We start from the raw sequence: 13710 nt of genomic DNA, 5'->3' as shown, positions 1-13710 counted from the left end.
ATTTTGTGCCGCAGCAGTGATTGACAGCTGTTACGACCAATAAGGAAGAGGCAGCATTTTGGTTCTGTTGGTCCGGTTCATAGTGATGAAGTTCCCGGTGCCGTGATGGTTCCTGAAGCCACACAGGGCAGACTGAACATGGGATCCCTGACTCGATGCTGCCCCCCTGTGGTAGCAGCGAGCGATTGAACTAATGGCATACAGCCCAGGAGGAGGTTAATGAGTTGCAGTGAATGACAGATAGAAACTTTCTACTGCCAGAGGAGTTTAGTAGGGGATGTATTCCCAGGGTGATGGTACAGCAGGGGTTGGGGCAAGAGTGCTCAATCTCTCTCATGCCAGAAGCAGAACAGGCATGTTTTTAGAAATGCCTTACCCAAGACGCCCTCTGTGAATTCTAATTTGTTTCGCTCTTTGGGAATTAGCAGCAGCTGTGAAACTGCTTCTCTGTTTCCTTGGCAACTGGGAAAAAGAAGCCCCCCCCCACCCATGTTTGTGTGCTTACCTCCCCAGAGGTGACGAAGGGTCATTTCATGTTCCGCGGATGTACGTACCTCGTACGGCGCCAGCAGAACGCAGGCTGACCGAGGGATCCAGCCACGACAGCCTTGAAATCGCTCACATTAGCGCTACAGGTGGTTCGTGAAAAAAAGTGAATATTCTGACCTGAGAGTCTCTAACCTGAGAGTCTCTAACCTGAGAGTCTCTAACGAGAGTCCCTAACCTGAGAGTCTCTAACCTGAGAGACCCTAATCTGAGAGTCTCTAACCTGAGAGTCTCTAACCTGAGAGACCCTAACCTGAGAGTCTCTAACCTGAGAGTCTCAACCCTGAGAGACCCTAACCTGAGTCTCTAACCTGAGAGACCCTAACCTGAGTCTCTAACCTGAGAGACCCTAACCTGAGAGTCTCTAACCTGAGAGACCCTAACCTGAGAGTCTCTAACCTAAGAGTCTCTACCCTGAGAGACCCTAACCTGAGTCTCTAACCTGAGAGACCATAACCTGAGTCTCTAACCTGAGAGACCCTAACCTTGTCAAGTTTTCTTTGTCATGTGACTTTGAGCAATCAGAAAGCTGGATGTTTTGGGTGTTCTATATCATGACTAGATGTGAAATTGATTATGTTGGCTGTGAATAAGGACATTAGGGTCGCTAGTTAGTAAAGTTGTTGTTTTTTTTGCACATCTGTGTAACTCATTGGCTCTTGCGGTTTAAAGAAGCTTCTTGCAGCTGAAACACCAAGAGCTTGAGGACAGTGGATGGGACAGTGCTAGACTGCGATTAAAAATCAGCTCTGGACTTTGGGATACCCCACGTAAATTTTGCTGAATGGGTCTCCATGATTAATTTTGTCCGTTCACTGGGAAAATGCGGGCATGCCAGATGGTCCGTGCGGCTCTGGGACAGCGTGACTCTCCAGCCGGGGCTGAGACCCTGTTTTTGTTCGCTTTCGCAGGTGGGGGACGCAGGGCGACTTCACCACAAGCCACCCCCTGCCGGTTGTCAAGGTGAAGCTGTTCACGGAGAGCACAGGGGTGCTAGCTTTGGAGGACAAGGAACTAGGCAGGGTGAGGACCCCCTCACGCACACAGCAATATGGCCGCTGTGACCCCTTCCTGGCCAGAGCTCACCTCTTTAACGTTTATTTGATTTTCCATTGCTGAGGGAATCATCCTGCAAGGTATTTTCACAGAATTAGAATGAGAATATGAATAAACGGCCTCTTCCTGAAGCGTACAATATGCTAGCTGTGCCGACGAGCATCTGTACGGCTCATCATTAGCCTCGGTGCACGTTCAACAACCTCAACTTGAGCATCATGTGTGAACGTGGAGCCTCAGTCTCTCAGCTCGCCTGCTGCCAGCATCGCAGCCAAGCAGATGGCGTCGCCCATTAGTGAGGACTTAAGCGCTCGGCTGCGTGCCGGAGATGGTGGCGGAAATCTTACTCCCACTGCCGGGAGACGCTGTCGGAACGAATATGGCTGCTGGTGGCTCTTCGTACGGAGGGAGGCTACATGACTCCGTCTCTCCCTTTAACCCCAACTCCCGGCAGGTGGTGCTGAACCCCACAACCAACAGTCCCAAATCTATGGAGCTGCACAAGATGGTGGTGCCGCGGAACAGCCAGGACTCTGAGCTGAAGATCAAGCTGGCCGTACGAATGGAAAAGCCGCCCAACATGAAGCACAGCGGGTAGGAAGCCAGAGGGGTGTGACCTACTAAGGGTGGGTGGGGGGTGTTAGGGGTGGGGCAAACTAGGGGTGGGCAGATAGTGTAGGCTTGGCTGAAGGTGGGCAGACTGGGGAGGGGGTCTCCTTGGGGGCGTGGCTTGCTAGGGGCGGATTGGGGGCGGAGCCTGTTGGCGCAAGACCCTGCGGCTCCCTATCCATCCCGACGAGATGCTGATCAAGTAGTCACATCTTGCCAAAAGACATGAATCTCGTGGCTGCCAGTCCCACAGCATCGCATCCTCGGTTACCGGTGAAGAAAAACGAGCCAAGTTTAATCGGCAAAGTGATGCACTCCCCTTTAAAGGGGAAATCTGATTTCTTACAGGCGGAACCATTGATCTAAGTGTCTGCATCACCAATCTACAGCTGTCCCCCATCAGAGAAAGTCACGTCTCCTTGGGAGCAGAAACAAGAATGTTTCCTTAAAATCACTGGATGGAGTAATTTGAGTGCTTAGTTCAGGAAGCAAGTAAAACACGGTTTACAGCGCGCGACGCCGGGAAATAATCAGGATATGCGTCATAAAAAGACCACTGGCGCCCCCTACCTACCGAATAAGAAATGTGTAACATAAAGTGTTGTTGGTGTTAGTGATGGGTTTTCGCCAGTGTAGTTATGGCTGTTGGTCATTATTGATTTAAAAAAGGTGTTATTAATTATGGACTCCACATTTTTTCACATTTGTATTGGAATATTACTTATTCAATTACAGACCTGTTTGTGAGCGATTCATTTGGTGTTGATTATCGTGTGTGCATATACATGATATTGCCAGCAGAGGGCAATCATCCATCCGTCCGTCCATCCACCCATGATACTTAGGTTTATTCGTTGTTATTTCTAAGGTGATTTGTGTGGATAGGATCAGGAGAGCTCAACTCTCAACTTTGTACGTTTTTGCCTTACACCAAATCTATTCAACATACTTAACTACCCACATATTGTGATCGTTTTTTGATAGATAGACACTGTATTAATCCCAAAGGAAATTTAGGAATTTGATTAATGGAATATAGGTTCGTGATCAACAATCATCAGTTAGAATAAATCCCTTAATTAGTTCTGTGTTTAAACCAAATCAGCTGGTGAAAAGCAATCAAGAGTCAGCTTCGCAGCGTGTTATCCACAGCCCAGAGGCAGTAATATTCTACATCGCATTCTCTGTTCATCTTGTTGACACAGAGATGCTTTGAAGAACAGAATTTCACGGTCTTTCAGCTTGAAGATACACCTCCAGCTTTATTGGTTATTAAAGGTTAAATATGTTGTTAATAAATACATATTAAAGTTGTAACTCTTGAATCCCCAATAATCTTGCACTCTGCTAAAAACATTCCGGTTAAACGTTTATTTCTGGAGTATTTTATTCATTTTTATCTTTATAAGTTTAATGTATTTAATATGTATGCTTTAAATATTATTTCATAATATTTTGAGTATTATTATAAAATCATATCTAAAGCATACATTTTAAGCTCTGGTAACACCACAGTTTATAATAAGTATTTCATAGATAATGCCCATAAGTATTCAACAAAACTTAATTTTAATACACCAATTTAATTTAGTCTGATGAAGATCACAGTCAGAAAACAAGCTTCTCACTTTGTCCTTTAATTTGACGTGGGGGCAGGGTTCCCCCGCCCTCCCCCGGGACTGGGCAGCTATGTAGGCAGCCTTTGCTTTCACTCCAGATGGGCAGCACTGAAACACTCGTGGGCCCTGGACTCGGGCACTAGCTATGGGGGGCAGGGTCACCAGGGGTCAGAAGGACATCCCTTAACGCTCGTCCCACTAATTAGTGAAGAGGCCTAGAATGTTCCATGCATGGTAATGAGCTGTGAGTGGGTCTCTCTAATTGGCAATGGGCCTCTTCAGATTTTAATTACCACCTCAGCTGGCCTCTCAAGTGTCTGAAGGGGGTAGGTGTAGAACCTGCACCCCCACCCATCTGAGTAACTCCTCTCTCTCTCTCTCTCTCTCACACACACACACACACACACACACACACACACACACACACACACACACACACACACACACACACACTTGATAATCAGTACCTGTAACAGAAGCACGCAAACAGATAAGTCCATCCTCAGCCGATGGGAATTTCTGCCCCCCACACACCTGAGGAGTGCCCCTCACCCTTTAAGGGAAAGGAATGAGGCAGAGTCGTAGTATTGGGTGATTTTTCAGGTTGACCGCTTCCTACCCGTGTGGCCATCTGTTGATCAGAGGCACTGAGGCTGCGGGACGTTTGTCGCCTTTTCAACTTGCCCGCCTCGCCGAGAACCATCGAGTGATGCCAGGCTGCTCATTAGAGGCAGGGGGGGGCACTGCTGACACAACAGAGGGGGCGGGTTTCCGGCTCAGCGAGCACACTGTTGTCCCGCTCACTGACCTGCCTGTTCATACATCTCAGACCCCCTTGGAGTCACCCCCCGGCCCCCAGCATGTCAAGCAGGGACTATCATGGAATTATAAATCTGAGTGCTATTTACACTCATCTTTATCTTCCAGATGTCGAGCAAAACGTCGCAAACCCCACAATGCAACACACTGGAGCACCTTCTGTCGGTTTCAAAAATCCGTCCCGTTGTGAGCTTCTTCGCTAGAATCTCCCAGTCCTCCACTCTCCGTCCAGTGCTTTCCAATGGTCACCTCACTGCAGGCTTGTGAGGAGAGTGCTGTTTGTTCTTTTAGCCTCGTTCAGTCTGCGTGTCATGACGGCTCCTGTCTTATGGAAAAGGCTGATCTCGTGGTTCTCGGGATGCCTTTTTCCCGCCTGTTTGTTTATCAGCTAGAAATCGCAAGTATCTGGAAATGTTTCGCCGACGACCCAAATGCGGCGTTTGGAATAACCACAAGGGGGCACCATTTATCTCCTAAACTATCGAACGCGCGCCGTTGCGCTTGCTTCGCGGCGGATAAACGCGGATTACTTTAGTATTTGATTACGCCATACATACTTGTAGTTTTTAACTTAAAACTGTCTAGTTATTTTTACTATGTCCGTGTGTGCATTTTAATGTACTGGAAACACTGAATATATCAGCTTTATCATGCTTCTGTAGGCATCTTACTATTAAGTAATTTAAGTATCATTACAACCCTAATGGATTTGTGTAATGGAAAGAAATTAATTCTCCTCTACCAATTTTATATGAAATTAGCGTGTTGCTAAATGATATGAATGAATGTATCGAATTTAATTACTCTTGATTTAACGTAATGAGCTACGGAAGAGCAGATTAATTAATTTGCAGGTTAAGAAAAAAGGCTGATTGTCGTCCTTGTCCCTCTGATTTCAGTCTTGGCGGGTTTTTGCGATGGTGAATCTACAGGTTTAGATGTAACCTTTAATGCTTTTACACGCTCTCACTGTACGTTTTCTTTTATTTGCGGTAGTTACGTGGATTTCCAGATCGGCTCTGTTTTTATATGAAAGATATAGCCGAGTTGTCAATGGCAACCGCAGCATCACTGCATCAATGCTGCGGTTTTATCTTTTTATCTTTGAAATGAACGGAGCGGTGGAGGGGGGGCTCGGGCTTGCTGGATAATTACAAAAAGGAATTGGGGGCTCGAAGGGTTTCTATTATGCCCGGGCTTCGGAGCAGCGCAGGGCGGACTGGAAGCTGCCTGCGGCTTGCGAGCCTTGGCTCGGCCGCCCGTGGCATCCGCAGTCCGCCAATAACGGCGCCCATTGTTGTCTCTTAAATGGAAAAAAAGTGTTTGGGAATGAACTTAACGTCATTTTCACAAGTGGCTGATTACTTCTGCCACATGTTAACCCAACTTGAGCGGTATGGCACGGATCGGCCGTCTTTCAGCCTTGACTCGCCGCGTTTGTCTCCCCCCCCCCTCAGGCGGCTCCCTTTTCTCTCCTCCCGTGTATTGATTTCCCTGCGCTCGTATATAAACCTCACACATGCTTTTTTATTGTTTGATTTAGCCTCCAGATTGCTCCATATTACCGGCAGCGATAATAGCTTTGAGCTTGAAAAGAAGAAGCGGGGAAAATGGATAAGGACTTTAATTTACCATCTGACCCTTTGCAGTTTCCGATTTATTTTAATGGGTGCTTATATTTATAGTGTGAGCATGAAGTTGCCTTTTCATAAGAATGGGGGGGGGGTGTACAATAAATGACGCTTCTGCTGTAGCAGGTATTACAGGCCTATAGGTAAAGTGTTTAAAAAGACAAGGACCTCATATTCTGATCAGTTTGCTTGAGACAGTTCACACGCTAAGGACATTTTTCCTTTACACTGGAGTCTAAATCTTTTCGTATTTTTTCTGCACCACGTGAGACAGCAGGTAAGAACACGGTGTAGGAGGGTCGCATTTCTGCACACAGCCTAGTGCTGGACCCAGACGGAGATCGGGCCCCCTACGCCCCCGCCACTGGTACCTCCTGGCCCGGCGTGATGAGCCCTCGCTGCTTTCCTCCCTTAATCCCCCGTAACACGTTAAACCCGCAGCCTCACATTCTCTGGTTCCTGTGGTTTGACGGGACTGGAGCTGATGGCTGTCAGCTGACACTGCCCTGCGTATATAGTCTTCTATATACAACTTAATAACTTTATACACACACACGGACATTGTATACCTAGATTGTCTTTTTCCACGCGGGATAAAATTTGAGTATACAGCAATTCGATTTTATCTGTAACTGTTTTCTTCAAGAAGGTTGCGCCGCTCAGTCTTTCGGCATTTCCAAAAGTGCCTTTTGGTTATATTCAGTGTTTTTATTTCCTGCTCTATACCACGACGTTTTATCTCGCTATTATAACTGTAATCAAGGTTATTCTACAGCGTTTTGTAAATCTGTGAATAAAAGGATATATTTCTTCTTTTTTAATTATAAGGTATCTGTATGCTGTGGGACAAAGAGTCTGGAAACGATGGAAACGGCGCTATTTTGTACTCGTTCAGGTAAACGCTATTAAATCCCAATGCCTGCCTGTTTTTAAGACTAAAGCAGCCAAAAATTCTTAGCTGATCGTGCAGTAACCTTTTTGAATAGTAACTTCTTTTTAAATGGCATTTTGTTAATTTATAAAAAAACAACCTTTTATTCTATAAAACGTGCAAAACGATCCATACAGTGAAACAAATGAATATAATAATAATATGAATATAATTTGCACGTGGAGAAATAAGACAGCGGACTCAGATACGCTCCGTCTGATGTGCTTCTGTGCTTTAAAGGCTGCGGTCGGTTTGTTACCCCAGGTGAGCCAGTACACTTTCGCCATGTGCAGCTACCGGGAGAAAAAATCGGAACCGCAGGAGCTGATGCAGCTGGAGGGATACACCGTGGACTACTCGGACCCGCAGCCAGGTGGGAGTCACCATCAGCTACCGCTAGCACCCCCTAAGGCTTGAATTGTGCATTACACACCTCAGGTGCAAGTTACGGGGTTAACTGTGAAGGAGAAAGTCTTTCCCCACAGTTTAAAAGAGGGTCCACGGCTATTTTATCCTTTGCTGTGTCTCACCTCAGCTTCTGTCCCACTGCAGGTTTTCAGGGAGGTCGAGGTTTTTTCAGTGCAGTCCGGGACAGAGACCTGTTCGTTTTCGCCAGTGATGACGAGCAGGACCGCGTCCTGTGGGTCCAGGCCTTGTATCGGGCCACGGGCCAGTCTTACAAACCCATTCCGCCCTCCCAGAACCAACGACAGAACTGCCGGGATAGCGCCCTGCAGTCCAATGCTTCTGCCCTGCTGCACAGTAGGTCTTGACCTTTGACCTCTGACCTTTACCTGTGTCTTTTTTCCTGTGTCTCTTGCTAAATGAATTCGATGTCAGTGTCACGCGTGGCTGTTACCTCAGTTTTGGGTAGCTGAGGTGCATTTGAAGCTTTTACTGTTTGCGGAAATGGGTTTTAAATATATGGGTTAATGGATTAAAGATAAATCTTTTATTTGCCAGTGTTTGCATTAGTATGAGCGCTGGTAGACTGGATTTCTTCTCATTGCTGACCCCATCATGGTCTCCATAGCTTGGTGGGTTACAATACAGGGTCAGCATGCAACATGCATTGCCCCTGAAATGGGGGGGGGGGGGGGCGGGGGTTAATGGCCTTGCTCAAGGGTCCACAGCACATGACTGGTCTACCGAGGCCGGGGTTAAAACCAGCAAGCTTCTGTTTGTGGGCTCAGAGACATCCTGAGTTTCCCCGGCGCCTTGCAGATGTGGTACATGAGGCCTAGGAACCGTCAAACTCTAAAACCACAACATTTAACAGGCAGGTTTTGGCTAAGGAGCGTGTGGCCGAGCTGCCAAGCTTCAAAGCCACACTTTGCCTTGGCCTGTTGAGGCTAAGGAGGAGCTTTAGCTCAGGGTAAAGGGTGAACATGAGGTGGTCCCGTAAGCGGCTAAACGAAGATTAATTAGCAGCAGATAAGACAGTTAAAGCTGTCTGATGGTCATATTTCCTCTTATTTTCCTCTCCTCCAGAGAGGTTTACTTTGCAAACTGAACCTTTCCTGGTTGGTGTCGACTCTCATTATTCCTATAATGACTCCTAATACACCTGCTTTAAATGCCTTACAAAGTCACACACACACACATGGAATAAGTTAAATGAACCCTCACACTATCGTCGCCGCAGAATCTCTGGAAATTTCCTGTCAATTTCCCAAATCTCAGTCAGTCCTGGTAACTTCATAATTTCGGCATTTATTAAAAAAAATCGTAAATGAATTTGTCCTTGCCTTTTGTAACGAGAAGCATTAACGAGAAGCATCTCCTACTGATCGCAGCGTAATTGGCACAAGCAGGACTTAGAGTGAATGTAGGTGGTTGTGATTTTTTATTTTTTTTTGGGGGGTGCTTGGTGGTGAAATATCTCATACTCTGGGTCTACGTCTTCTGTCTGTCTCCTCACACTTGTCTCTCCTTGGGTGGGGGGCAGGGAGCAGTGGTCTGTGAAAGCCGCGCTATCGATCGACTCCGCATCTGCCCCCCCCCCCCCCCCCACCGCTCTGATAACCTGTCATCCTCGTCGTCCCACCTCCCCTCAGATGTCGCATGGATGCGACGGGCACATTGACGACAGCACTGGAGCCTGTGCTGCCCCTGCTCGCATGTGAGGATGCGATTCCCTTTCAGCTCCTATTAAATAACCCCCCCTCTCGCCTCCCCCAAGGAGTTAAAGATGACCTGGATCAATGCGATTTCCCGCCGTGACTGACTACGTTAACATCATGCCTTGTCCGGGATCAATACTGCGTTTTGCTTCTCTGCCATTATTGGGTTTAATCTATATGTCTTTGTCGCATTTCTTTCTTTAGAATTTCCTATCTCCCCCCACCCCCTTCCATGTTTTCTGTAAATGGCATTGAGGGTGATGCTTCTCCTGTAATGAATGTAAAATGACCTACATCTCAATAAAAGGGAGTGGATGACCAGGTCAGCCGGCCAATCACGTGTCTCTCTTCCCAGACTTGGGACACCCGCTCCGCACCCCGCCCTCCCGGGCAGGATGGGGGCTTGTCTTCGTCCGTGGGCCACAAAAAGGCCAGTTCTGTTAAAAAGCTACAGTAATGCTCATCTCTTGATGGCGCCGCGGGCGTCCGAGGCGTGGGGGCACCCGATGTGCAGCTCGGGCCTTTTGTGGTCCCGTATCGCGAAGGACCGACTTTTGTCTGAAATGTATAAAAGAGCCAGCAGGCCTGCGGTTTACTTGCGGACGTCGGTTGATGTTTTTCGGGGCGCATTGTCCTGAAATGGCTGGAAGTGAACTAAGACAGACCCCTTTCAGAGGCTTTCTCAGATTCAGATTCCCTCTCTCTCTCTGTCTGTCTCCCCCCCCCCCACCTCCAGGATCACCCTTGATGCCAGCTCCACATTCTCGTCTCTTTGTGCCCGTCCGTGTCCTGCTCTGATTCCTCCTCCCCCCCCCTCACACCGTGCCTGTAAAGCCACCTGTTATTTTTAGTCCCCAAGCGGAGCTTTAACCGTGGGGCCCGTCGGTGCCGAGATCTCACAGGCTCCTGGGGGACATTCTGTGGGTCTGCGGTCGCAGCCCACCTGACGCCAGGCACCTCACGAATGTTTCCATCTGTGGGCCATTCGTTCTGTGCCGGGTCACAGAGGCGATGCACAGCTTGAGGTGGTGATTGGATCTTACAGCACATCATTGATTGATACCTTCCGGGGGAATGGAAATCAGGAGAGTGACCGACCCAAAAAATATATCCTGATGCTGTCACCACGGTGCTGACAGGGCCACCTTAACAAGTAAAGTAACTACGAACCATAAGGTCATGGGTTCGAATCCCATAAATCGTAAACCTGCCCTCAACTGTAAGTTGCTTTGGGTAAAACCATCAAGCAATATAATATATTTATGTGTGCAGCATCTCGAGTGTTAGTGAGAGGGGTAAAAGCAGGACAATTTCTCTCTGTAATGGAGCAGGACATTTACCTCAGGGGTCGGAGGTCAGAGATGGGAATGATGTCACACCCGAGTTAGCCACGTTCCAGTGCAGCAAGTCAGAAAACCATTTAGCAATGCCAGGGACCTGTTTCATAAAGCAGGGTTTCTTCTTTTAGCCAAATAACTTGTCAGATTTAAGGTACCCAACTTTAATGGGCTTAATCTTTGTTCACTTACATTTAGCCCCGGCCACCTTAAATCTGAGAAGTTATCTGGCTAAGCAAGAAATCTTGCTTTCTGAATCAGGCCCCAGTTGTAACCCAGGTAATTGTTAGCCATTGTTAGCAATATCAGTTGATGACAACGATTTATGCAGCATTTTGCACATAAAAACACTACAGGAAGCGGGACACCCACAAAAATGCAAATCATGCTGTTTCCTCAGTATGAAGCAGATGTTTCTCCCAGTGAAGACACTCAATGTCACAAATCCATCCTTTTCAAGAAATCGATTGCGATCGGCAGGTCAGCCGAAGTTAACTTAGTCGGTTCTGGAGTCTTATGCCTTGTGTCTCCCTTTCCCACCTGTTTTTATCCTTTTATGGTACCAGGTTTAGAAAGGTCCCAGCAGCAAACGGTGGAGGAGCTGGTTTCGGCCGTGCCCTGCCACTTCGACCACACGGCCCTCTTCCGGACCTTGCAGAAACGGACGCTCCAGCACAGGATGAGCGACTCTTTCTGCTGTTTGGTGAGTAAGGAGCATCAGCGATGAAGGGGGGCGTCGTGTTATTCGCTGAACATGTGGCGCCTTTGGTGACTCGCGGTGGGAATCCCGGTGAGTGGCCAAATGGGGGAAGCCCTCTGTGGTGGGAAGAGAAGGCAAGCGAGTCGACGGTCCTGTTTGGGAAAGGGGACACCCCCTCAGGCTATCCTAGGGCGGTGGATTCCAGGCATTACTTGCCAAATAGGAAAATTCTGCCCTCTCAACGCTGTTCAATGAAGCAGGGATTCCAGGCTTCCTCGCAGGGGGAGTGGGGGGGGTGTCTTTATTCACACTGATTCAGTCCTTAGAGGCGGAGTGAACTTCGACACCTGTGTTGGCTTCCTTGTCTACCTGGCAGCACGGCAATGTGACCGGCAGTCATTGTGTACCTCTGGCTCTGTACCTGACAAAGGGATGGTAAATACATTCATAAATGACAAAAGGTCAGCTAATCGTTTGGTGACTGACAAAGGGGCCTGTAACTGGGTCTTTTGGCTCGCTCTGCCACAGGCAGGCCTGCTTATTCGCAAGCAGGCTTATTAACTCTGCGGGAGGTTTGGACTTATTAGCCAGTAATGCTAAACCCTGCTATAGCGATAGCACAACAAGTGTGATTAACAAATCGGGAATGTGTGGACTGAGCTGTTTGGGGGGGGTTACGTGGGCTGGGGCCTTTGGCTGTCACAGACCCCTGGGGTCGTATTTTCGAGTGTGTGGGTGTCTGATGTTGCATTCGGTGAGTTTAAGTAAGTGTCAATTAACTAGACGTGTCGATGAGGGTCTGGTGGGTGGGGCTCTGGGAAACCCCACCCACTGCCCAGTGCTGCTACTTTAAACATAATTGGGCTGGGTGCCTGCCATCGTCAAATGAGGAGTCGTATAATTGTGTCATGCACGCCCCCCCCCCGATCCTCCATCTTGCCTCCGTGCTAATTCCCACCTCGCTGCGTGACACACACGCTCGCCATCGTATCTTACTGGTGATGCAATTAAGACGCTTTTAATTAGAAAGAGAAGGCCTATGAACTGGAAGTGAATGAATCCTAATGCAACAAAAGGCTCGGATGAAGCCACCAGCGATGGTAAAAACACAGAGGATTACCTCTGTTACCGTAGGCATCTCCTGGGACGGATGGAATATGACCTTGCGGCTCGTCTCTGAGCTCCGGGAGACGACGCTGAGAGTCAGAGTCAAATTCGTTCACAAATTAGTTTGCAGGAAACAGGGCTTTTGCTGAATGTATCTCCAGCATGCTGAATGTTGGGTCAAAATCATGTGCAGGATATTCTATAAGAATTCAAGTTATATAGACAAATAACAGCAGAATATATAAAGGCTCCTTTAAGGGAAATATACAGAAATATTGTGTGCAAAATATATACCAAGTCAATTTAAAACTGCATGAATGTCATGAATTTTTTTTTTTCACAAACTTTATATTAAAATGTAGTTCAAAAGATTTCTATTTGTCTTCAGATATCATTTGAGTATTAATAGATCTGTTTTCAAATTGGTAGGAAAAAATGTTATACATTTTTAGACTTGAAATCTGTGTCTGTAATCTCACTGATTTCCTTAGTTTATAGCTGAACTTCATGTCAGAAAGAAACCTTCTGTAATCTGAAAATCTGAATGAGGTGTCACTGACCCTGAGCAAGATAAATGGCTGGATGGATGCGCAGGTTTGTCTAATCCTTCTGTGTCACACCCTGAGAAGAATGAACTTGGAGTACTGTAGTATTTCACCCATGTCGGATGTCCTGGCCACATTCATGATACACATCACAAATTGTCACGCGTTCGTAAGCATCTCAGGTGGCAGTTTGGCACTCGGATCTGTCTTTTGGCTCAACTTCACAAGCTATTATCATTGTCGGCGTGCAGATTTCTTAATGATACTTCCGGTGAGTGGACAGGATGCTGGTCCCAAACAGTATCCATTAAGTTTCTCTTAAACGGTTCTCTCTGTCTGATGAAGTTCACTAAGGAGAAACTTACAAAGTACCGATAGGACCGATCTGTAAGAAGCTCACAGGAACGACTTTGTTAGGGATAACGAGGCAGACAGCCCATTAATGCAGTGGTCAGTGCCAAGGCAGTTTACTGGCCATCTGTCCCCCCCCCACGCCCCCCCCCTCCCCCCCCCGTGAACAGTGTACATCAAACCACCTTCGCATTGACCGGCAGGTATGGACCACCAAGGTGACATCGTGTTCGCGTGTCGCATCTGTGCAGAGGTCATGAGGTTGGCATGGGGGGCGGGGGTGCATCCACCTGGGTCATCGCCATTCCTGGAAACGGAATTAGTTCTGAGTCGGCA

At 47.5% G+C, this 13710-nt stretch overlaps 1 protein-coding gene across 3 annotated transcripts in view; it reads left to right on the top strand.

The window, feature by feature from the left end:
- The window catches only part of LOC125739104 (calcium-dependent secretion activator 2-like), a 74613-nt gene that overhangs the window by 37910 nt on the left and 22993 nt on the right, over window positions 1-13710 (top strand). For all 3 annotated transcript variants that reach the window (XM_049008861.1, XM_049008859.1, XM_049008858.1), the window contains 6 exons: window positions 1458-1569; window positions 2057-2196; window positions 7109-7175; window positions 7476-7584; window positions 7764-7973; window positions 11238-11374. In XM_049008861.1, coding sequence (XP_048864818.1) covers window positions 1458-1569; window positions 2057-2196; window positions 7109-7175; window positions 7476-7584; window positions 7764-7973; window positions 11238-11374 — 775 coding nt within the window. The remainder of the gene's footprint in view (window positions 1-1457; window positions 1570-2056; window positions 2197-7108; window positions 7176-7475; window positions 7585-7763; window positions 7974-11237; window positions 11375-13710) is intronic.

This window comes from Brienomyrus brachyistius, chromosome 3 (assembly GCF_023856365.1).
Source record: "Brienomyrus brachyistius isolate T26 chromosome 3, BBRACH_0.4, whole genome shotgun sequence".
NCBI classification, from domain to species: domain Eukaryota; kingdom Metazoa; phylum Chordata; class Actinopteri; order Osteoglossiformes; family Mormyridae; genus Brienomyrus; species Brienomyrus brachyistius.
The sequence above is the reverse complement of the archived record's forward strand: the minus strand, read 5'-3'. Positions and strand labels throughout refer to the sequence as shown.